Below are 24013 nucleotides of genomic sequence, written 5' to 3'. Positions count from 1 at the left end.
GCAGTGGGGCTGTTACCTAAATGAACTTTGAAGGTGAAGCATTTTTAAAAGGCAGCTGAAAGAAACAATAAAATGAAATGCAAAGTCCTGTTTTAGGAGGCTTCAAGTATGTAGCCCCTACTAATAGCAGGAAAATGTTGTTTTATACAGAAAACATGTATCTATTGCATTTTGTTATTAATACATATTGCAGTTTGATAGCTTTTTAATGAGGATGTATTAGATGGAAATTCAACAGTGACCCTTTCTTCAAAACAACTGGCATACAAGGCGTAATTCTGTGAACAGTGATGCTAAAATCCTAAGGCATTAACAGGACTGCAGAAATGTGATATTTACTTAAACACAGAGTTGCAATGATTCTAAACATGTAGTACACCACAGTGTGTAGGTATGGTACTGTGGGGGGAGTGAAAAACCTTCATGAAGAGTTGCAAGGGATTCAGCTTGTAGTGTCTGGTGTGGGGACTGCTGAAAGTAAATGCAAATCACTCTTTATGAGTAATGGGAAATCTTCTCTATGATTAATAGAAATAAATATTAATGTAAAGTATCTTCATTTATTGGAAAGCGCTGTTTTCGTGATAAATTGATATTCTCTAATCATAAACCTTTATTGATATCATAACATCTCATTTGATATTACACTTTATGAATTTATGAATTTTTAAAGTGTGTTATATAAGGCACATTGCTCATCCAAAGAACCCTATAGCTTTTTTTCTCCTGACAGTGAATATTAGACAAGGCGATAAGAGATACTGTTTCCCTCCCTTCTCTTCACCAAGTGAATCTCCAAAGCTTCTTACTGTCAACCTTTGGCAAATCTTGGAGATTTTCTGCAGAAGCTGTGGCATCCTGCAGAGCTGATAAAAATGAAAGTGACTGAATCAATTACACTGCACTCTGCCAATGAATATTTATTAAATTCTATCAAGGAACAACTAACAGTGAAAGACATCATGCTGGCAGCAATTTCAACAAGAGTGCCTTGACAGAGTGTGCTATCTGCAGAGTTCCCTGAGAATTTGATTTCCCAACAATGGGGTTGATACCGAGTAATTATGAAACTGGCTCCTTTTGTGAAGTAGCAGAAACTGGTGCCAGGAGTGTTGGGAATCTAAAAATGCAATTAGTCACATTGTAAATCTGACACTTAATAGGGCAGGATTAGACGCATACACATTGAGTTTACTTGTTCAGGCAACAGCGCTGATCTGTGGCTGTAGAGTGGAGACTTCTCTATAGAATTTAAGAAATACTAAATCACTTTCTGAGAATTTGGTGGAGATGGCAACAATTTAAGTACAATTTGAAAGTAATCCCAATACAAAAGCCTGGGGAAGCAGTGATGCAGAATTATGAACTGCTCAGGGAACTGTTAGAAGTGCCATTGTAGCTCTAACAACATTTATAAGGCTGTTTAACAAAGAAAAAAACGTAATAATAAGAAAAAAATCTTCCAGGTTTGCACACATTTGACTCCTTTGTCATCAGTGTGATCATTTATGAATTACAAAGGCTTACCTGCAGTGAAAAATTATGTGCAGTAAGTGATGGTACAAATGCAAATTTATGTTAAATACTTGTATTTAAATTAAAGTTTTATTTCTGTTTCAAAGTCAATTAGATATTGCTTTACAAAATCAGGGGTCTGACAGTTCCCACCCTTACACTGAGTGTAGGTACTTCACCTACATTCAGACTTTCTCTGATGGGGTTTATTTAAGGCCCGACTATATGAGAGAGCCAGCATAACAAACTCACACAATTGTGACATACACAGTCCCTGAGATGAGACGCAAATCTGTAGTACCCAAGGGTACCTCAGAGAGTGAGTCCAAACCATTACTTTTTGTCTGACCCTTAATATTTAAGCAAGCAGTTTTCTAAAATGGCTTTGGAATACTTTTCCAGCCTGGACAAACTACTGAATAGGAAAAGGTTAGGTACAGATTAGAAAAAGTGCATAGATCTACATATTTTCAATATAGTCTCCTTTCACATTTATTTTTACACATATTGTTTCCCTCTTTCATTCTTGTGGACAGTGAATTTCAACGACATTGAGCACTTCCTGCTTTCTGTCCTGGGAACTAGGGTGTTCAAACACCAGAAGTTGCATTAAGTCCTTATTTTCAGAAAGTCTTTAGCAGAGCAGCACTGAAAGCCCTTTGGGACTATGGGTGTACTTATCAGCAAGTAACTGAGCACTTCAAAACAACCCATACCTGCTGCTGGATCAGTTGGGCTCAGTATGTGACTGCTCTAGGCTCAGGAGTGTTCACAACATCTAAACACAGGCATTTATTTAGACATCTTGTAGTGATAAGGGAGGAGATGGCCAAGGTCACTTGGTCTGTTCATCCTGGAGAAGAGAAGACTGAGGGGAGACCTCATTGCAATCTGCAACTTCCTTGTGAGGGGAAGAGGAGGGCCAGGTACTGATCTCTACTGTGTGGGGACCAGGGGCAGCACCCGAGGGAATGGCCTGAGGCTGTGTCAGAGGAGGTTTAGGTTGGGTATTAGCAGAAGATTCTTCCCCCAGTTTGGGCACTGAACAGGCTCCCCAGGGAAGTGGTCACAGCAGCAGCTGGCAGAGTTCAAGTGTTTGGACAGTGCTGTCAGGTACTGGTCATGGTGTCATGTGTGACTCTTGGGGATGTTCTGTGCAGGGCCAGGAGTTGGACTCAGTGATCCTTTTGGGTCCTTTCCAACTCAGGTTATTCTGTGGTTCTGTGATTAGAGAAACCTCCAAAGCTGTTTGTGCTCTGAATCATGCACAGGTTAGATTCCAAGGCAGATGGGAAATACACTTTTTCATAGCATTTTTCTAAGAAAACTTTGCAGGTGAAAGGTTGAATGTTGGAACAGTTATGAGTTACTGTGAGGTACTGTTCTTTGCATGAAGCAGAAAGGACAGAGTGATTTTTCTACCAATGGAGGCTGAATTAGGAGACTCAATCAGCCACGCCCTAGCGATGTGTGAGGAGAGAGAATTAAATGATGCAAATGGGACGTGCCATGGTGAAGTCCATATGTCTTGGTACTGGAGGACTTAAAATAATGACCATGTACTTCCACTTCTAGATAGTGAGTGGTAAAAGTCTTCCTGAATGTCAGTATGATCTCCACCATCTGATACTTACTTACATCTGCCTGCTGTAAGACCCAAAAAGGTTGAACAGGCAAGATCTTTGATCATCTGATGTTCACAGGTCACAAATCTTCTCTCAAACCACAATTTCCCCCTCAGGAGTTGTAACTGGAAACTCCAGGTCCTTGCTTCAAACAAACAGCTTTATTTCACTCTGCATTCAACAGTGCTTCAGACATGAAAAGCCTCCAAGGGCAAGGATTGCCTTCTCAGGGCTTGCTCTTAATCTGCTCTCATGTAGAGAGCAGCTGACTGGTATTGGTTAGACCTGCTGCAAAGCCTATCAGAATACACTACAGCTCAGCTGCAGTGCTGTGTAGCTGCCTTGGTGTGCCAGTCTGTGGAACCATCGTGCAGAGACCCTCTCAGGAGAATGCAAGGGAGGAGTCTGCATGCTGTAATTACTGCTCCAGTCTGATCTCTGTTTGGAAGTAGCAAGATAATTGCTTATAACATAGGAGGCCATCCAAGTACTCTTCTGTTCAATGACAAGCAGCTAATACATTCTTAGATGAAACAAGGAAAGTGGTTGATAAAAATTTGGAAAAAAGTAGCAGGGAACAAGCTGCCCTTAGTATTCTGGAGGGATAGAACAAAAGGAGCTAATGTGGGATTTGGATGTACAAAACATGGTGAGCTGGCAGAGAGAGAAGAAATTTCTTTCAAGTTTTGCAGGTATATTTTGTATATCAGTAATGGTCTAAGTTTGTTCAGAGTGTGAGCCACATACACACTTAAATCAGAAATTTCTCCTGCTACTTGCCAAGAGTAGAAGTTGAAACGAGTGTCTGCACTCAATGACAAGCATTAGTTTTTTGCTACCATGTAGTAGCTTTAAAATAGACTTTGTATCAAAAATCAAAGCACATACAGTAATTCTCTTCAAGTAAGGTCAGTCAGTTCCCTCTCTTTCAGATATTGTAAACCTTGAAAAGGGCAGGAGGGAAAAGTCATAGCAGTGCAGAGAACTGTGATCACATCTGCAGTTCCTGGCAGCAGGAGGCTGACTGTGCACTAGATGCTACATTCAATACACAACAAAAAAACGAGTGTTCAGAATTTTCTTCTGGTATTTTAGATGTAAAGTGGTTGTGGCCTTCACACAGGAGCAAAATAAGACCATAGTAAAATAATGTAGGTATCATTTAAGGCCAAGCTTTATGCCGTGTGATCACTTGAGTGATGATGTCAAGCCCCGTGCTCATGTAGGAGACTTCTTTGGAAAGTCTCAGAAGACCAAACTACACCCTTCCCTTGGAAACATTCACATGCTGAGAAGGTTTTACTGTGTGGGGTAAGGAGATACATATTGTTAGCAACTTTGATCAGAAGGGCTGCATTGTGGTCCCTGCCAGTTAAACCTCGAGGGGCCCCGCTGGAAGTGCTCTTCAGCAAGCTCTCTTCTCCAAGGGTGTCTCTCCACAAAGAGTGCCAAGTGACAGGCAGGTGCAACAAGTGAAATCCTTTTATTTCATAGGAGATTTTAGGTATTGATCTCAGCACAGGACAGAGTTTATTTTTCCAGTTATTTTCTTTGCTTATTGGAGAAAGTTTTCGTAAGAGCTATTCAGAGTTTTTAAATAAGAATGGATGTATTTCTTGTCTTTTTCAAAACCTTCAGTAATGCTGATCTGTATTTTGGATTGCTCTAGGAGGATGACTAGAAATACAGAGAAACAAGGAGAAGTTAATGTACCTAATGCTAAATTAATTTTTCACTTAATTATGTTTGTATGTTATATAGTCACCTTTCCTGGGTATCCTTGCCACCATGCAGCATAATTTGCATTTTCTTAGAAAAAGTATTTATACTGCATTCATATGTGTATGTTGTTTGTAAGCAGCTTTTTTGTCTGTATTGACAGGTCTCACCAACCCATAATCGTGCTGCAGGGAGTGGAGAACAGAAACAGACCCACACGGTTCTTTCATCACCGCCTCGAGTAGCATTTGGCTTGAGGTATGGGACCATTAGCTCCTCCTGACACTACAGCCTCACAACCTGCAGGGTATTCTGTAAATAAGTTGTCAGTGGCCAGAGGATCAGAAAAAGCCCACCACCAACCCTGGTTGCACTTGTCAGGCAGGTTCTTGCTAGAGCTCTTCAAAGTAAGCGTTCAGAACCTATTTTTCTTTTCACTACCATCAAAGGTAAAGTTCAGCTGCACTGTCTGGTTTTGCACTTTTCCCTGAAAGGCTGGACTATCTCACATGTTTATCTCCATTCAGTCAGAATGGCATTTGGCTTCAGTTGAACTATAAGAAGCCCTGTCTTACAATAAATTAGATTAAGGCAAAGCATTTTATGCCTTGTCTTCCTAGACATAAGCTGCATTCATTACTACTAAATTTAACTGATATTTGACCAGAATCTACTTTTAAAGTCTTCAAAAAGGTTAAAAAATCAGACTGTAATGCTAAATTTCTTACAGTAAAGAAACTCCTTATTTCTCACAGTCTTAAAGGTGACTGTACCCTAAAATGAGGCAAAAAGAAGATTTCATGCTCTTCATTTTCTTCATGACTCTCAGATCATTGCATATACTACAAACCAAACTTGGGATCTTCCCAGTTCATGTATTGTGTCCATTAATTCATGTTCAGTAATCAGAAAATATGTGGGTATGCAAGAAAGGAATCCCATGTGTGCCATGCAACATATAAATCAGGTATTAAACAGTTCTGTTGGTACAGTTACTTTATTTAAAGATTCTGGGACAGGTGGCATTGCAGTAGTGAACATTGGATTGCTTGGTAAAGCATTGCTCCTCAGGTTTGCTGCCTTTCTGTGTGTTGAATTAAAAAATCCATTTTAACAGTTACTTGGGTCATTTTCTAAACTTGTGATCTTTTGAGTGTGGTTGTAAGATGGAAAACAGGACAATTGTTACAGCTTTAAAAGCAGGTGCTGCCCAGCTTGCTGGCTTTGGGAACCACAGAGAAGGTGCACACAAGAATGTGCTGCAAGTGAGAGCAAGTGTTAAAACTTCCCACTCACTCTGTTGTTTTTCAGTCAGTGAGCTCAGAGCAAACTGCAGGAAGGACCAGCAAGGTTAGGAGCTGGTAGCTTTTCTCTGCTTTGGCACAGCTGATACTTCTTGGTGGTCAAGGTCTGCTGCTCTGAGCTATTCCAAATATTTTACCACAGCTCTGCAGCACTATAGCCTGAGATGGCCTGGCCTGTATTGTGGAACAGCTATGGCTGCCCGTTACAGCTTAGCACTTCATGTGGCTAAAGTATAATTCATTAAGTCCAAGTTTAGTTGCTGGCTAAAGTCAGGGCAGTATGTTCCTGGGATCATCCCAGGAGCAGAGGAGTGGGCTCAGCAGCTGCTACAGAAGCTGTAGAAGCCAGGCAAGGAGAAGGCCTGGTCCCTGAGAGTGATAGAGTCACAGCCATGCATGTGTCTGTCACTTCCTCAGCTCCCAGCTGGAATGAAACCAGCCCAAACCCCATGAGGAGCCATGGGTTCTCTACCTCCTGCAGTCCACTGAGTTTGTTGTCCTGGTCTTAGGGTGAAAAGCAAAACTACAAAAGCATCTGGTTAACAAGCTTCCCTTTCTCTCTGACAGGAAGCCTAGAGGGGAGGGGAAAAAGTGTCGGAAGGTCTATGGGATGGAGAACAGAGATATGTGGTGCACTGCCTGCCGATGGAAGAAGGCCTGCCAAAGGTTCATCGACTAACCATTGAAATTATGCAGAGGATTTGGGGAGGGGGAGAACAACAGCAGAAGCAGATTGCTGCAGCTGCGCTGTATCACTTCCCGTTTTCCCCTCCAGTGATGTTGGGGGTTTTGGTTTTTTGGGGTGGTTTTTTTGTTTGTTTGTTTTGGGGGTTTTTTTGGTTTTTTTTAAAAGAGCTTTGTATTTCAAAATGAAGCACTTGTAGCCAAGGAGAAGCACTAATTAAAACCTGTGTGGAGCAATAGAGCAAAAAAAAAAAAAAAAGCAAAACCAAGACCACACAACAAAATCTGTCTCAGTAAGTGTGGAAACCAGAGCAGCTATTAGTGTTCTTCTGTAAAAGAAAGGAAAATGTTAATTATTTTGCTAACTCTGTGAGCTGCTTGCTCCCTAGGATTATTTTTAACCATTTCAGTCTTTCTGCTGTGAACGTCTGTATTTGCTAACTGAACAATTTTTCTTTTCCTGAAACGAAGATCTCTTTGAAAGCTTTCTAATAAACACTTCAGAGTCATATAAGCTACAGTTTTCTCAACAAAAGCTGTACTAAGACTGGAGACTGCTAAATAATTCTCCTGATACAAATGATCATGATTATATTTTTGAAAAGGGCATGTGGGGAAGAGTTGGGATTTTCATTTGATTGTTTATAGGAGAAAAGCAAAGTTGATTTTGCAAGAAGGACAAGCAGCACTCCTGGAAGTTTTTTTAAAGAGGCACAGACCAGTGGAGTGGAACAAAGTAATTTAAGTACCAAATTGGATTTTGATCCTCTAGAGGAAGAAAAGCAGCAATGGCAAGTCACCAGCAGATACTGTCACAAGAAGTCTGAGGGAAGAAATACGGTGATGCTTGATTGAAACCCACAAGGATATAAGGGGGCTCCAGTAGCTTTTCTTATTACTCTCCCCTTTCAGAGGGGGGGTGAACAGTTGGACCAGCACAGCTGTTGCTGCAGGAGGCCTGTGAAGAACTGGTAAATGCAGCCACTAGGATTATATGTAATACCTTATTCAGGGAAACGATCCAGCCCAGCAGTTCTGCTTTTGCTTCCTTTTCTCTTATTTCAAAGATTGCTGTTAAGATAATGGTTCGTTCAGCTTTTTCTTTTAAAGTTACTAAGATTTATTTGATGCAAAAAATTGGTAGAGAAAAGAAAATACCCTCTTTCCACAACATCATCTCAGAAAAAGAAGTACAAGAGCAAAGGAGCAGCATATTTGTGGTAAAAGGCCATTTCTTAACTCATTTTGATAGATGAATTAATGAGTTTCTGTGTTTGCAGTACTTGGATTGATTTGGGTATTTCAGTTTCTCTGTCCATTAGGAAGTATACACTGGAGTGCAGCAGCCTGGTGTTCTGTGTCCACTTGTATCAAATTACTGTTAATTAATGATTATTTCAAAATGCAAAATAAAGGAAGGATTTACTAGGAAGTGAATGTATATGGTGAAATAATACTTATACACCTTAAAAAAATTAAAGACACAGAAGCAAAACTTTGCCTATTAATAGAGGTTGAAGGGCCACAAATGACTGGGGTTTTTTTTCCATAACATTTGAACCAATTGAAATTAAACCAAAATTTTTTTTAATTGTCTAAGCTGGCTCATTCTCATAAGAAGGCTTTTAAGTATCTAAACAACTTTCTAAAATCTGGTCCAAAGTTCACTTGATAGCTTTATTAAGTGTGCAGGGCTGCTTGTGTCTGTGTAAAAGCACAAAATAACAATGCAGTTGTTTGGAATATGCACTGTGGATTCCATAGGGTAGCAGTGAAAAGAAGAATCTATAATAGGAGCTACTGAAGGTTATCATCTGATTTTCTGGGAACAAGTTAATTGGGCAATCAGGTGCCTAATTTGAGCATGCTATTTCTGCAGTTATTTACAAATTGTGTAATTTACATGCACAAGTGGCAAGATACGCTTGCATGCATGCAATTACTTGATTTTTTACCCAATTGTGTTCTCTAAGTCACAAAAAAAAAAGAAAGACTCTGAAATCCAGTAAGACCCTGAGATATATACACATGTGAGTGTGTATGAGTATTTTTGTATGTGTGTGTGTATATACATGTAAAACTATATATATTTTATAGTTTTATATGTGTATATAAAATCTGGAATTAACAGGGAAGAGAAAGATTGTTTTCTTTACAAATAGAAAAAAAAAGACACTAAGGGTCAATGGATATACATAGACACTGTATTATCTTCTTTCCTCTTAGTAAAACATGGATTTTCTTTACATGTTGTCTTTTTTCAATTTCCATGGTTAAATACCTCATGGTAATTCACAGACATTTCATCTTCAAACACTGGGTTTGCTGATGGTGTACTTACTTTGATAAAACATAAAAAATTTGTGACTTTCCCAAGATATTCCTGCCAATTTGTTCCCTGCCTCCCATTTTAAAGGCACTCCAAGACTATAAAGTGTTCCATAATTCGACTGTTGTTGGACTAACAGTATTTGCCTATATACTTGTTGTTCACCTCCTTTTTGCTTTGGAGGATTTTTTGAAAATAATGTATCAGATTGTATGTTGTTTCTATAATGTCATGGCATTGTGAGCAGCTTTCCCGAGGGCACTTTAGGAATTATTGTAATAAGATTATTCTTTATAAATTTCTGCACAGAAGAATGGTTTTGTTGCCAGACCAGATTGCCCTCTGGTACAAATTGAATATGGATTATATAAAGGACTAAAGCCACAAACCATCAAAGTTGGAGAGAAAGTTGATGTTAACGAGTCAGAAGTATAGATAAATCCTGCAGGACAAAGCTAAATTACCAGTATTTTTACTCAACCTTTAATCAGTGGTTTATATTAAATCAATTTTGGATCTTCTGGCTGTGGCATTTTGATTCCTAAGCAGGCACCTGTCGAGGTTCTGTGTCTGAGGCCAGGCCGGTGACAGCCTGTCCGTGCAGAGAATGTTCTGCAGTCACTTTGTGCTCTGAGCTCCAGTTAACTCGAGTTGCACGAGCAGCTCAGTGCCTGCTCAGATCCCCTTTGTGATCCTCACACAGCCAGCAGGAACAGAAATGTCAGCTAAGCCTCCCTTCTGCTGGCAGTACTGATCAGAGTCTGGAGTAATCGCTTCCATTTTTCAGTCTCTTGCTTCTGTGTTGCTTTGGGCTGTGTCGCTGTCCTCCTAACACCTGATTTATCTCACACTTCTGCACTGACCAGTCCAAACCAGTCAGATTTCTTTGTTCTCCTGAGGAGGAGCTAGCCTGAGTGCTGTGGTCGTTTATTGTCATCACTACATGTGATGACAGCTGCAGTTTTTGGTTTCTCTGTGGGAGGTAGGTAATTGTCTCTGACCCTCCAGGGAAGTCAGAAGGAATGTCTTGAACACATCATGCAGTGTCTGTGTGCTACAGAGAATTGGATGGGGGTTCATCTGTGTCAAGAACCAGAACTTGATATAAAAGTTTAAGGATCTGTTTTATTGTTAATATTATTGACGTTGGTAAAAGAAATTGCCAGCATCAGTATCAGAGTGGAGATCAACCATACTCATCCCAAATATTTTTCTTTAGGAAAAGAAAAATATTTTGTTGTTAAAACAAAGCTATTTCCCAATTCCCCATTCACCTCATTCCCCAAAAGATCTGGAAAATGAGATAATTTTAGAAGTGGGAAATTTTAATGGCAATTTTTAATACTGACTGTGCTCCAACTGCTCCTCTATGAAGCTATTGAACATTAAAACTCAGATCATCCTAATCATAAAAGGGTTTCCACACAAAACAATGTGCCTGATTCTCTAGTGCCTTGCACAAACACAACAGGAAATACAAGATGCAAAGTGAGTCAAACTTCTGTTCCAATTTGCAAGTTTACACTTTTAATCAACACCAGTCATCACCTAGCATGTACCTGTTGGCAGGCCAGCCCTGCTTGTGTGAGTAAGCTGAGCAGAATGCCTGTCTGCCATTTACTTTTCCTACAACCTTAGCCTGGTATGAATGTTAGCTGTCTAATTATCTACAAGTTCCTTGCAGTCCTTGCAGTTCCTGGCTGTCTTTATTCCTTGTCCCTTCTGTTTTTCACAATAATGACTAGATAGGCAGCAGAACAGGAGGTAAAGCTTTAGCCAAAAGCTCTTGTAGAACTTACACAACAGATTGCAGCACCATGCAGTGTCCCAGATGTTCTTGGCACTAATTTCATTCTGTCACTCATTCTGATCCAGTACATTGGGATGGTTCTCTATTGCTTGCTGTGGTCTGGAATCAGCTAAAATGGCCCTGTTGAGAATCCAGGACAAGCACTGTAAGTGTTGCACTGCAAAGTGATTTCTTTCTTCTGCCACCTGTAAATGTCTTGGAACATGATCTTGGGAGCAGGACATGGAATTAGAATGTCTTGGAACATGATCTTGGGAGCAGGACATGGAATTAGAATGTCTTGGAACATGATCTTGGGAGCAGGACATGGAATTAGAATGTCTTGGAACATGATCTTGGGAGCAGGACATGGAATTAGAGGCTTGGTAGCCATTTGCAGAGATGTTGGAGATTGCCAGTGAGTCTTCCTTCTGTTCAAAGTTAGAGGCATCTGCTGGTGACAGTTGTGCTGCGCCTTTTCTTAGAAACATTTTGATACGGAAACATTTGTAAAGCTCATCTTGATCTTATATTTTATTCAATCTTCTTGTGAGGTGGTAGCACTGGAACTGAGAGCAGTGTGGAGTTTGGACTTTATTCTGCATTTGTCAGGTTTTTCTAGTACATAACCAGTCAGGTATAAGGTATCATAGTGTAGATTTTATTCTAGTACAAGTTCAGCAGAGTTTTATGGCACCTTTGGAAAACACCTAGAAAGAAGTCATGGACAGAAATTAAGCTGAGCATTTAGATACACTGTCTGTCTGCTAGATGGGAGCAGCCTTTCTTTGCATCCATATGGAGCTGGAAAATCTTAACAGCCAATGTACATCTCCACTTGAGTGTCCACTTGAACTGCTCTTTCCATCTTGGACCACAGTGCTTTCACACTGGCTGTCCTCTCAGTTCTCTCCAAATGAGGGGTTTAAGGAGCTGTATGTCTCCACTTGCAACTTTTTGAGCTCATTCCTCAATACAGAAAGCACTCATCATGTTCCTTGTGCTTCACACAGACCATTTGTAACAGCGGTGCAGAAGGACTCTGGGAACAGGGAAATCAACCTGTTTCTGATGGCAGCAGCCAGAAGAAAGTACAGGTTGCTCTGGTGTTTCCTCACATTCACAGCAAGAATTTTTTCAGCTGATGAAACAGAAGAGAATAGATAAATTTAGTAACAAGCTGGTGTTCTTTGTCTGTTTTGACACATCTTGACACCTAGAATTTTCTCCTTATGTATTTGAATCTGAATGTGAGATCTCTCATATACCCTTGAGGGAAATAAATTTAGCAATATAAATGCTCTTTCAGCATTAAATCTGAATTCTTTATGTAATTAAAACTAAAGATGGACTTGAACTTTCAAAAATATTTGAGTGTTGGTATTTACTGCTTGCCAATCCTCTTAAAGATTCAGGTTTGATTCTAGAGTCCTTAACATAGTATGTGATACCCAGCATCAATTAATATATGATGTTTAATGGCAATGGCCAGATAAACAAAAATTACTAAAATATTTGTAAAAAGCTGTCTCTGGAAGACAGAAAAAAAGAAAACAGTTGAAACAGATTTCCTCAGGGAATGTGAGAGGGCTGTAAAGGCAGGATGTGAGTTAGTTTGAATGGAAGATATCTAAGAGAATGATTTTTTTTTTCTATTTTAGGCAAAATGGAAAAAGCAATATGTCACTACTTGAATTATTAAAATTAGAATTAAGCACTAATTGATGAACATGATCTTACTTAATGCTGTAGCTTAGGAAGTTCCAAATACAAAAAAAAATTACATAAAAATACAGAAAATTAGCTTAAAACATAACCTATTTTAATGTAAATCTATAAATTTGTGTAAATCTTTTCAAGATCTAGTGTAAATAGAAGGGCTTCTTGTCTACAAAGTTGCTTGGTCAAAACATGCTTTGTCTGTAATTGAATTATTTCTTACCAAATGACTTCAGCAAGCAAAAAAGCAGTATGTCAGCATGATATCCTGGAGAGTGGTGTACTGCACTTTGCAAAGGGCTACTTCTACACGAAATTAAAAGAAAACATGTCATCACATATTTTTGTCATATCTGCAAAGGTATCAGCTTCAGTAAACCAAGGTTTAGAATTGGGCTGTCTAGGGTTTTGAAATTCCACAAGTTTTTTTTGCAAATTCTCAATTTTGCTTTATTTTTACACAGAAAAATCCTATTTGATCTGTAATAATCTTTTCCTGTCAATTCTTTTTCCTGTGTCCAGGCACTCTGTTTTTCAGCTGCCCAAATGTGTATTATGAAGTGAACAAAAATCAGCATCCTCTGTATTAGGAAGTACAAATGTAAATAGCATTTACATGGTATCAGAATTTTCATTATCAGTGTTTAACTGTAGTAATTAATTCTTAAAGTGATGCCAACAAATCTTTCAGGGAAGGGGAGCACATAGTGTGTGAATTACAAAGTACAATTGCACAGACACAGAACTGCTGATATTACAGAACAAAATGTAGGCTCAGGTTCACCAGAGCACTCGAGATGTGTTTGCCTCCACCTGGGGAATTTGCTGAGGAGACTCCTCATGCTCCTAAAGTTTGGCACACATTTTTGAGCTCTTCTGAAATCAGGCCTTGGCCAGAGCAGATACTCCTATAGCTTTGTGTGAAATATGCACTTTGTGGGACAATCTACCTTTTCCTGGATTTATGCAATTTATCTCGTATTTAGAAGACCAGACAAATTTACAGAATTTTTTTATTATGGTTTTTTGCATTGCAGAAGGGAAGGTGAGAAAGTGACAAGTTCAGCTGTACATTTCACCATGTGAAAGCATTGTTTAAGTTTGTAAAAGGTGTGTATTTGATATCAAGCTCAAAGAAATCTACTCGAGCTCACTGAATAAAAAAATACATGATAAGCAGGTCACATTAAATAAATTTCTCTTGTTCCATCTGTATTTCCTGTACACTCAACACTCCTCCAGGCAACTGGAGGCATAGGAGCTCTGAGTATGCAAGGAAATAAATGAGTTTACCTAAAAACTTTAGGAATACTGTGTTTTTAAGCCACATATGATGTTGCCTATGTGTAATTTTTAGTGTTAGAAGAAAATAGACAGTAGCCTTATTAACCAGGTGCAATACTTACAAAGGGCTAAATTAGGGAAACAAGTGATGTATGTTTGTACATCACTGCAAGCATGCACTCTCTGAAAATGAACTTTTATAGCACTGGGATCTTAATACCTCTCTGAAATTATAATGTTGGTATAATTTTATAACTGCTTATTATACATTATAATGTATAGGATTTGGGAATTCCTAAGAACCAAAAGGAGGAGGGAGAAATTGTAAATCACATAGTGATTTAGTAAATCACATAGTGGTATGTTATTTTCCATGACAAAAGTAAACTAAAACACCTTTACAAAGCCACACAAATTCTGGATAATTGAAAGAAAAAAATCTACTTCCCTTGGTTACAGAGACAGTTTAGTCTGAAATTTCCCTTGATTTGTCTCTTGTATTTCCTCAAAGTTTCGGGGGGTTTTTGTATTCTGATGGTGAAAACATTCCTAAATTTACCAGTATTTGGCTTGAATGGTATCATTTTGAAAAAAACTTTTAAAATTGAGTTCTTCATGATACTGTACAGTCCGAATGAGATCATGCAACATGATCTGCTCCAGCTTAAGTAGAGAGTTCATACAAGCAGAAGATTACAGGAAAAGATTGCATTGAGCATTCATTGTTCAGTCATGAGAAAGATCTGAACAATCAAACTAAAAGCTCCACTCATATATTTGTCCTCTCCATCTTCACTGCCGGGTTGATGGAATACAGGCTGCCATGTGCAGCGTATCTGGCTATCTCACCCCTGTTTGGGGATTTTTTTGCTGATAAATAATGAAATACAGATCATCTTCCCATCTCTCTTACTGTTTTTGTCTTGTGCTTTGAGTGCAGAATTAACTGAAAGACAGAAATAATCAGGTCTGTTGAACAGAGACTGTTTGGTTCTTTCCCTGTTTGACAGACTTGTAACAAAGGGCCAAAGTACAAATGCAGAGACAGTAGGCAAAGGGGCTTGAGCCAGTCAGACAGGACCTGAAAAAAAGTGCTCAGAATTGGATCCCAGTAGGAGGAAACTAGTCTTAAGCAGTCAATTACACAAGTTCTGTGGTTGATTTTTGGTGGTTTGGGGTCTTTTTTATGCATTACAAGTCTGGTAAAAAAGTCTTATTACACAATTAAGAGCAGAATGCAGATCCCATTGTAACAAGCTGAGCCCTCACAGCAGTACAGGTTTTCTCAGGAGAGTTCAGCTATCCCCATGAATAACTTCATTGACCAGGGCTGTTCACACAGGTAATGCTTGTAGAACAAAGGCACATGGGTTTTCCTCTGTGTACTTTCCACTGGGATTGGGAGTGTGAAATTGTGAATCTCCCTTTCTGAGGACATTGAGAATTGTGTATTCAGCTTTGTGAGAGGGATGGATACGGTGGATACCTCTGCACATGTGCAGGGCTCTTGGAAGAGTTTCTAGTAATACCAAAGTGGCAGCACTCTGGATGTGTTACCTGGTGCCAGATTGCAGAGCTGTTAGGCTGGTGGTATTGAGCCTGTAATCTGTCCTGCTGACACCAGCCCCAGGGAGAAGGGGTTTCTCAGTGTGGGATCCAGGACAGCCTGCCCCTTGTGAAATGAGTCACCAGCCCCACATCCCTGTGCTGTTGGCTCCAGTGCTGCCTTTGCTGTGTCCAGCCTGGGGGAGGTTGGTTATCCACATGCATTCATGACACGTTCATAGTACAGAACACTCTTTTGAAGAGAAAGACTCTCTTTTTCAACTATTAAAGTCAAATTGTGGAATAGCTTTTATGTTACAGAAAGTTGCTGAATGAGGGCCAGCATTGCCAGACTTTGAATCGGGCATGGTTGTGTCCCTTGTGTCTCTCTTTCCAGAGCCATGGTGCTGCAGCTTCCGTGGGGGCTCTCACAGACCCCCTGTACCTTAACCAAGTTTTTCCCAAACATTTGCTGGAACCCAGCACTGAGCCCTAAACCAAGTTGGACCCCCAGTAAAGGAGGCTCTTTCCAGCTCTTTCCCAACTCTTTCCCAACTCTTAGACTACCTAAGTTAGTATTTCATTAGTAGACCTTTGTAAAGGGAACATTGCCCCATCGCTTGCCTTTGGCATTTCTAACACAGCACCATCCACTGCTGCATTTGCAAAGAGCCAGACATCATCTTGGTCAGTCATGGAATTTGGGGATATTGTTTTAGATTGAGACCTCTGCATCCTGCGTCAGGCTGTAGTTCCACAGCAGGTTAAGGTGACATAAGCTTGTGCTGCTGTTGAAAAAGCTCTTCCTACCCTCAGCAGAGACATTTCTGGAGAGAAGTTTCCTGAGTTATGCTGGCTTGAGCCAGTCCTGTAAGTGTAGGTCTGTGTGAAATGCTAGATAGCTCATGGCCTGCTGGGTCTGTGCCCTGCTCTGTCATGGGGCAGGCATGGTAGTGCTGCCTTTATCCCACTCTGTCTTGTCTGGACTCTCATTAAGGATCTGAACTTGCACATGCCCCTGCAGCATTAAACTCAGGAGAGCTCCACCTATGGCTGGTGGCATTGATTTTGTTATGAAATTAAATATATGGGGGAAAAGAGAGGAATTAGATCAATAACTGTACGTCCAGTGCATCTTAAGTCTGCATCTTAACTGCACCATGATTTTGCTAAGCAGATATTGGAGGAGTTAAGGGATGTGAAAAACAACATTACTGGATCCTGTTCCTCTCTGGAACCAGTCTGGAATGATTCACAGTAATCTCAGGCAAGGGGCTGGGAAGTCATGAGCTCTGTGAATCTCTGGGCTACAGAGAACCAGGGTGTGCTTCTTACCCAGACATAGTAAGAACTAGGAATGATCCTCAGCTGCTTTGCTAGTGCAGAGTTTCAGCCTCTTTTTATTACAGCTTCAGTTTAATAGTGATGGGAATGCTGGGCAAGAGGTAAAGGGCATCAGGGAACTGGAGAAAGGACCATCAGCCCGCGTTGCACTGTGGGGTTTTTAACTCTCTGAAACAGCAAGCTTGTTTTCTTGTCACTTGCTATTTGTGTTGTCTCATGTAAGAAAAGTGTTTCCATCATAGAAGGGGGGAAATTTAGCACAGGGTAAGTAGCTGTAGGAAACTAAAACCCCAACTGCCTAGTTTTTATGAGTAAGGGATTTCTAAAACATTCTGCTTGCAGAAGACTGCAGTATTTACATCCACACATCCTTTTTTCTTGCTTCAGTGACAAAAGCGAAATACCTGCCTGCATACATTGTTCTTCCTTTGTTTCCTATCAAATCTTGTTTCAGAGAGTATAAATTAAGTTCCAGTTCTTTTTTAAAACCATTTTTTCTGAATTATTATTTTTAGAAGCTGAGCATTTCCTCTTTCACTTCAGTGTAAAATTACGGAGTTTTAATTTGCTCTGCATTGCACTTTATATAATTTTTTCACTTTTTGGGCCATGTATTTTTGATACACAGAACAGTAAACATTTTATTAATCTAGTTTTAACTTGAAATTAACCATGAAACGAAGATGTTTTTATAAAACGGCAAATTCCCTAAAATACAGTAAATAATTTGTTTGGGTCAGAGACATTTTTTAATGATACATTGAGAAATATGATAGCTTCTGAAATTATTTATCATTTGGTAAACTCAATACATTCATGGATATTATGGTTTAAAGTGGAATGTGAATGAGAAGAACACAAAGTTCTAGATGGTAGATTTCCTTATATGCAAAACCTGCATTAGTTTAATTGATAAGGGTTTAAACAAATAGCCTAATCTAGTTTAAAGAAGTGTGAAACTGTTTAATAGGCAAGTTTAAAATGCCAGGAGCTCATAGAAATTTGGAAATTAGTTTAAGTTGAGCAGCCAGGGGCTGTTTCTCCCCGTGCTGTGCAGTGGGCAGCCTGTGAAGCCCCTGGGCTCTGCAGGCAGTGAACTCCTCCTGGTACAAGGCAGCAGCAGAAGCCATAGGAGAGTTTGGATTTTCCTCTTTAAACAGCCACTCTCCCAACTTGCAGGGCCACTGCCACTTTGGCAGTAGTATTTCCATTTGGCTTTTCCTGACTTCATCCCCACTAGTTTTGGGAACTAGTGTCCTAAAGACAATCCTTTTGTTCCTAAGTGAATTAATGAACTCATCTTCCCTCTGGTTTTGATGTTAAGCTTGCAGCACTCACACTATTACACATAGTTTGTCTTAATTTGTAGATGCCAGTTTCAGCATTTTAAACAAAGAACAGCTACTCTGCCCCAGCACAGAATCCTTTTAAATCTTATGGAGCATGCTGAAAAATAAAGACCTTTTTGACTTTTACTTTGTCCAAACTCTTTATTCCAAATCACACGAAGAAAAGTGGGGAAAACAAGGCACATGGCAGTGAAGAGGGGAGAGAGAGACAGCAATGCTCATTTCCTTCCCAGGGTGAGTAATTCCTGGGCTCCCCTCTCCCAGGCTGAGTGTGTGTGTGCATGGACCATGCACAGCTTGGAAGTCATGTAAAATCCATCCTTGAAAAAGCTCTTAGTTGGCCACCTCCCAGAGACCCCAGCTCCTTTTCAGAGGCTTCCAGACATTCTGCTCATTTCTACATCCATAGGTAAAAGCAAAAGCTGCCTGCTGCTCCAATAGCCTGGGTATAGCTTCCCCTTGGACTGCAAATGTATCACCTTGCCATTTTTAATCAAGCTGCAGTTCTTCCTGCAAAAGACGGGCATGATCCAGGAGTTTGTGTGTGCCGCAAAGCTGTTGTGTCCTTCCAGGGAGCTCTGGGAGTCCCTGGAGCGAGGCGAGCACACGGCCAGTGCCGTGCAAGCCTTGTGCTTAACACCAGTGGTACCTGTGCTGAAGAGAAGTGTGGGCTGATGCCACCTGCCCATCCCACCCCAGAAATGGGGGCTGCACAGCGTGGCTCAGCTCTTGGAACTATGGGGCAAAGCAAGCTTAAAACCTTTATAGTGAGCACAGGGTGTCTGAAAACTCAGTCCGTGCTTGGCTGAGGAACAAGAGCAGTGACAGGCCCTGTCCCAGGTGGTTCTGTCAGGCAGCACAGATAACAGCTCTGTGGCCCAGCTGGGTGCTGTATTTCCATGTATGTTTGAAGGAAGCTTTAGAAGAGAAGACTTGCAGATGCTATTCCTTCACAGTCTGGTTGGATTCTGTGCTCTGGGGCAGCCTATGGGCTGGCACAGCACGTTTAGATAAGGGGCTTCCACTAACAGTGACTTAGACATTGCAAAAAACTGTTTCTTGTAAGAAACAGGTGCTTTTCTCATTCTTACAACATTAAAAACACACAACAAGATGCCACCATACAGACCTTTGTCAAATTCTCCCAATCTCCTGTAGCAACAGCAGCTGGGGAGAGCTCAAGAATTCTGAGGACCTTGGCCATAACTCATCAAAAGGCCTCGGCAGTCCACTGCCACTGAAAATGATTTAGTGCTGGATCAAAGCCACCCAGACTTGGGCCCTGCAAAACTCCTCTGAGAATTCTGCTGTTATTTCATAAGAAAAAAAGTGTTAAAATCTTTGTGTCAGCAAATGAGTCAAAAATCTGCCTGCTGAACCAAGAGTACTTCCAGTGGACTTCAGATATCTTGGGAATCATTCTCAGTACAAGTCAGGACTCTCAAAACATTTCAGTTTTTTTTTTTCTTAAATTAGAAACATTTGCAAAATTAGCAATATGCATATTAATGCCTAAAAGTTGATAAAAATAATTGAGTTAAGGTACTGAGAAGTATTTTCTTGCACCTGAAACTTTAAAGAATGAATTTGTGATGTGCTAAGCACGAGCTCCTGAGTTTCACCAACACAGTAAACCACCTTTGTACAGAGTAATTCTGTAAAAAATTAGAAGGTTTGTTTTTTTTCTCAAGTTACTCAAGTAGATCAAGTAATGAATAATTTGTTTCTGATCAATGCATTTTAGAATGAGCAAATCTTATCCTCTTGCACTTCTAATCATTGTTTGTATGGAAAAAATTCCTTTACTACTTTTCCATTTCCCAGTGAATGATCAGTTCACTAAGCAACAGGCAATGTTTCTTGACTTTAGATGGCAAAATATGCTTAGATAATTTTACTCTCCTCCATGTGAATCTGGTTATATGAGATCCTTACCTTTTTCTAGCTTCAAAAATGCTTTCGTGCAAGTTCCATAGATACGGTTCAATAAAAATTGCAAGGAAGAATCTAAGTCAAATGCTAAGTAAAAATCAAGGTCATGAAACAAACATGAAGATAAAGTCTCATGAGAAAAGTCAATCCATTGCTGAATTAAATATTGATAGAACACATTGATTAGCAGAGAGTAGTGATCTTTGTTAAAATTACATTTAGAAGCAGACCACTGTGTTTTAGTGTCACAAGTGACAAAGGGGTTTTTCTTCAGAAAAAGTGCAAATGGAAAAAAAACCCATTCAAATAGATCATTTAGACCAAGATTTTCTCAATTTAAGCCCATCCTGCCTGTTACATTACTGTTGTATGTTCAGGAATGCTCAGGACAACAGACATTCCTCACAGGAAGCAGCTAGGTTCCAAAGTGTCAACTAAATGAAAAGAAAGTGAGCAAACTCATAGGATTTTCTTAGTACTAGCTCAGCTATTGCAAAAATCGGACCAAAAACAAAACAACAAAAAAGCACTACTCACTACTGAACTAGAATTTAAGCAGCTTAAAAGAGCCATGTTTTGATCTAGTTCACACACCATAGCTAAAGCCAGGTTTCTGTTGGTTTGTTTGTTTGTCTTTTGGGGTTTTTACTTCTTAACAGCCTTCAGAGCAGGGTCTGTCATTGCTGAGATGACCACGGTTGAATAGGAATCTCTTGAAATCCTAAAACACGTGATTAGAGAAACAACAGACTTCAAATGAAAAACTACTGAAAAATTGTCTCAAAAAAGCAAAAAGAAAAGTTAATTCTCTGTTTGGGAAATGCCATTCAGCTACCATTAACTCCCAGGTTGTGTGTCTAACTGACATCCTGTAGCTTTGTCAGCTCACATTTTTGTTAAAAGCAGATGTGATTAAACGACATAGCAAAGGACCTTCCTTTGGTCTTTGTAAATGAATGTATACATACAAACTATGCATTTTCACACAGCTGCTTACTGTATCTTGAATCACTTCAACCTTTCCCCTAGCTTAGAAACCCTCAAACTTAAGGAGCAGAAGGTGTGTCCCACCTCCTTTGGCAGATATTTGTCTCCTGTCTTGTTTCTGCTCTCCAAAATCCTTAGATGCAGGCCAGAGCAATGCTGAGCTGGAGAGCCCAAGGAGCAGAGGGGCCTGTGGCCAAGTCAAGGCCCAGTTTGGGCTGCCAGGCGCAGTGTGGCCAGGCAGAGGTGTGGTGTGAGTGCTCCCCTGGCAGAGCTGCGGCAGCCCCAGCGCCTCTGGAACCCTGGCTCAGCATCCCGGGTGCCGGGGCGGCCGAGCGGGGCTGGCACCGCTCCCAGCCGGGCTCAGGAGGAGCTTGCAGCCACTCAGAGAGCTGTGCCAAGGAGAGGCCACTGCCCCTGGGCTTGCAGTGCCATCCTGCCCTTGGGACAGCTTTCCAGCCATCCCTGCAGCCCAGGCTCCTTCTGACCATCCCTTCCCCACCGTGCGAGGCAGGGATGGCTCCACAGGGGTTGAGGTCTCACTGCTGGCACCTGCCCCAAGTGCTCAGCCCTTCATCCTCATCACTGGGGACTTCAGGGCTGGGGTGTGCAAGGGACAAAGGATCAGAGCTTGGGTTTAGTGCACCTTCTGTTGGAAGGGAGCAGGGAAGATGGAAAATGGATGTCTTGTTCTTGTAGCCGATGTAATTAAATGTGGGGAAAAGATACTGCATGCAACATTTCTTACTTCAGTTTTGGGTTGTTGCTGTAATGTACATCAGCCCAGTCTACTCAATGAAGCGTGTTTCATATGCTTTATCCTACAGGAAGAAAGACCAAAAAAGTAGAAGTAATAAGAATATCCTTGCTTTAGACTAAAGCAAGCATGGATTCAACAACAAAGAAAGATTTTGTTTATATGCAAACTGTTTAAATATTTGATACCAGTATGAAGGTAGTCATATTCTTATGTATCCAGAGATTTGCACTCATCTAGGTTATGTTAATTAAAAATATTTTTGCGGTATGTATTTGTATTTGAGGGGCCAAGCCTTTAATTTTATATTCTCTACAAGAATTAGTGTGGCGATTACGTTTTTCGATTTCTTGAGCTACTTGCCCACCCATGCTAGTTGTTCATTTGCAGAAAGAATATTTTCACTACTTCAGAGGTTTTTGGGTGATTGTTTTCAAAGGGAACCTGTCCCAGAGAGTTCCACAGGATTGTCCAGTGTGAATGGAGGCTCTCTGGAGCAGCAGGACGTGGCCTGTCACTGCAACAGACACACATGGATTCATTTCCCTACAATCTGCAACTGCCCTGTGGGCCTGGGGTAGCTCCAGCTGCAGTCCCTCAAATCAAAGCTCTGACTGACCCTGTCAGTCCTTTGCTGTCACTTACTATCACAAAGTTAACTTTTTACAACGAGGAAGAGCTTCCAACTCTGGCACTGATGGAAATACTGAATACTTTTAATATATATATATATATATATTTGGAAAGTATTTGAACAGTGTTTTGTCTTTTTTTATACAACTTTTAGCCAAATAGAAAAATTCTGATTATTACTTCTGTGGATACCTGTCCACCTGTAAATAAACTCATATATTCAGGTACATGAACCTGAAGAAAAAAATAATAAAGACTGTTAGGGGCTATGCGCTTTGCTAGCTCCTGGTTCCTTTGTACATAAGAGGTAACTGTTTAAATGTTGGGTGGGGTTTTTTTAATTTACCTGTTGTTCCTCTAAAGAAAGAAGAAGAAAAAAAACTTTTGACTTAGTTTTCTCTTTTCTGAGTTAATACAAAGATTTTCTAACTTTTTACTGCAGAAATGGATAAATACCTGGTGCTAAGTGAATGTGAGTCAAACTGGCCATAGCAGACACACCAGTTAGAATGCACTTTTCCTGTGGCACACAATGTATTTTCTCAGAAGGGACCTTCAAAGGACTGTCAGATGTTTACATTTCTTCTTGTTGCCCCAAATAGTTTTGAATATTCAAATAACTTCCAAAAATAAAGTCATGGTCCATTACTGATGCGACAAATCCTTACATTTAAGTATCTACAACAGCTTTGTACAAATACCATTTTAGAGATAGTTGAAATATTGGGCTTTCATACTTTGTAATGCTTTGATGTGACAATAAATATGCTGTTGCTATCTAGTCTAACCTCATTGTAGACCTGTAACTCCCTGTTTCTGGTTATGTCATGAATTGCACTGGCTTGAATTCAGCCAAATACTGACTGTTCAGCTGAAATATTCCGACTGTTATGATGTCCACAAAACATTAATTAAATGCACTTGTATCTGACTACCATGGAGTATGTCAAATTATTCATGTAATAAATCCCTTGTGTATATAACTTCTGCTAGTTGTTTATGTGAACCTCAGTTCCTTCCCAGCCATGAATGCCTGTGCCTCAACCAAGGACCAGCTGGAGCCAGTCAGTGATAACCTGTGCATTGACTTAGGAGCAGGGCTGATTCCCTTCCCTTTCATCAGAGGGCTGATGTTTACACATTGTGAGCAAAGACACACAGGACAGGGATGTTGAATTCTGAGTTTTGCCCCTGCCAATTTGAAGTTCAGCCTTTAGCTGGTGACTGTGGTTTCCCACTTCCAGGCTCACGCTGCTCCTCCTGATGCATTCTGCAAGCAACACTTCCCCTGTCCTGCTCCTGCCTGGCAGCCTCCCTGTGCACAGCAAGGAGCAATCCTGGCAGCAAAGAAGGTACAGAAATTAAAAGCAGGTCTCCTCCTACCCACATATGCCTTTTCTTTGCAGGTTTTCCTGGAAGTTTTGTGCAGGGAGGGAAGGGAAGAGGTAAAATATGACTTGGCTGAGGCTGTCGGATGCCGAATCAGCTGTGATTGCCTCAC

General features: G+C 40.4%; 1 protein-coding gene across 2 annotated transcripts in view; it reads left to right on the top strand.

Moving 5' to 3' along the window:
* Positions 1 to 8279, top strand: part of ZNF704 (zinc finger protein 704) — an 86640-nt gene extending 78361 nt beyond the window's left edge. For both annotated transcript variants that reach the window (XM_063170807.1, XM_063170816.1), the window contains 2 exons: positions 5023 to 5117; positions 6731 to 8279. In XM_063170807.1, coding sequence (XP_063026877.1) covers positions 5023 to 5117; positions 6731 to 6842 — 207 coding nt within the window. In that variant the 3' untranslated portion in view covers positions 6843 to 8279. The remainder of the gene's footprint in view (positions 1 to 5022; positions 5118 to 6730) is intronic.
* Positions 8280 to 24013: the final 15734 nt, after the last annotated feature.

This window comes from Melospiza melodia, chromosome 1, assembly GCF_035770615.1.
Source record: "Melospiza melodia melodia isolate bMelMel2 chromosome 1, bMelMel2.pri, whole genome shotgun sequence".
Classification (NCBI taxonomy): Eukaryota; Metazoa; Chordata; class Aves; order Passeriformes; family Passerellidae; genus Melospiza; species Melospiza melodia.
Note: the sequence above shows the minus strand (reverse complement) of the source record. Positions and strands in the feature narration are given on the sequence as shown.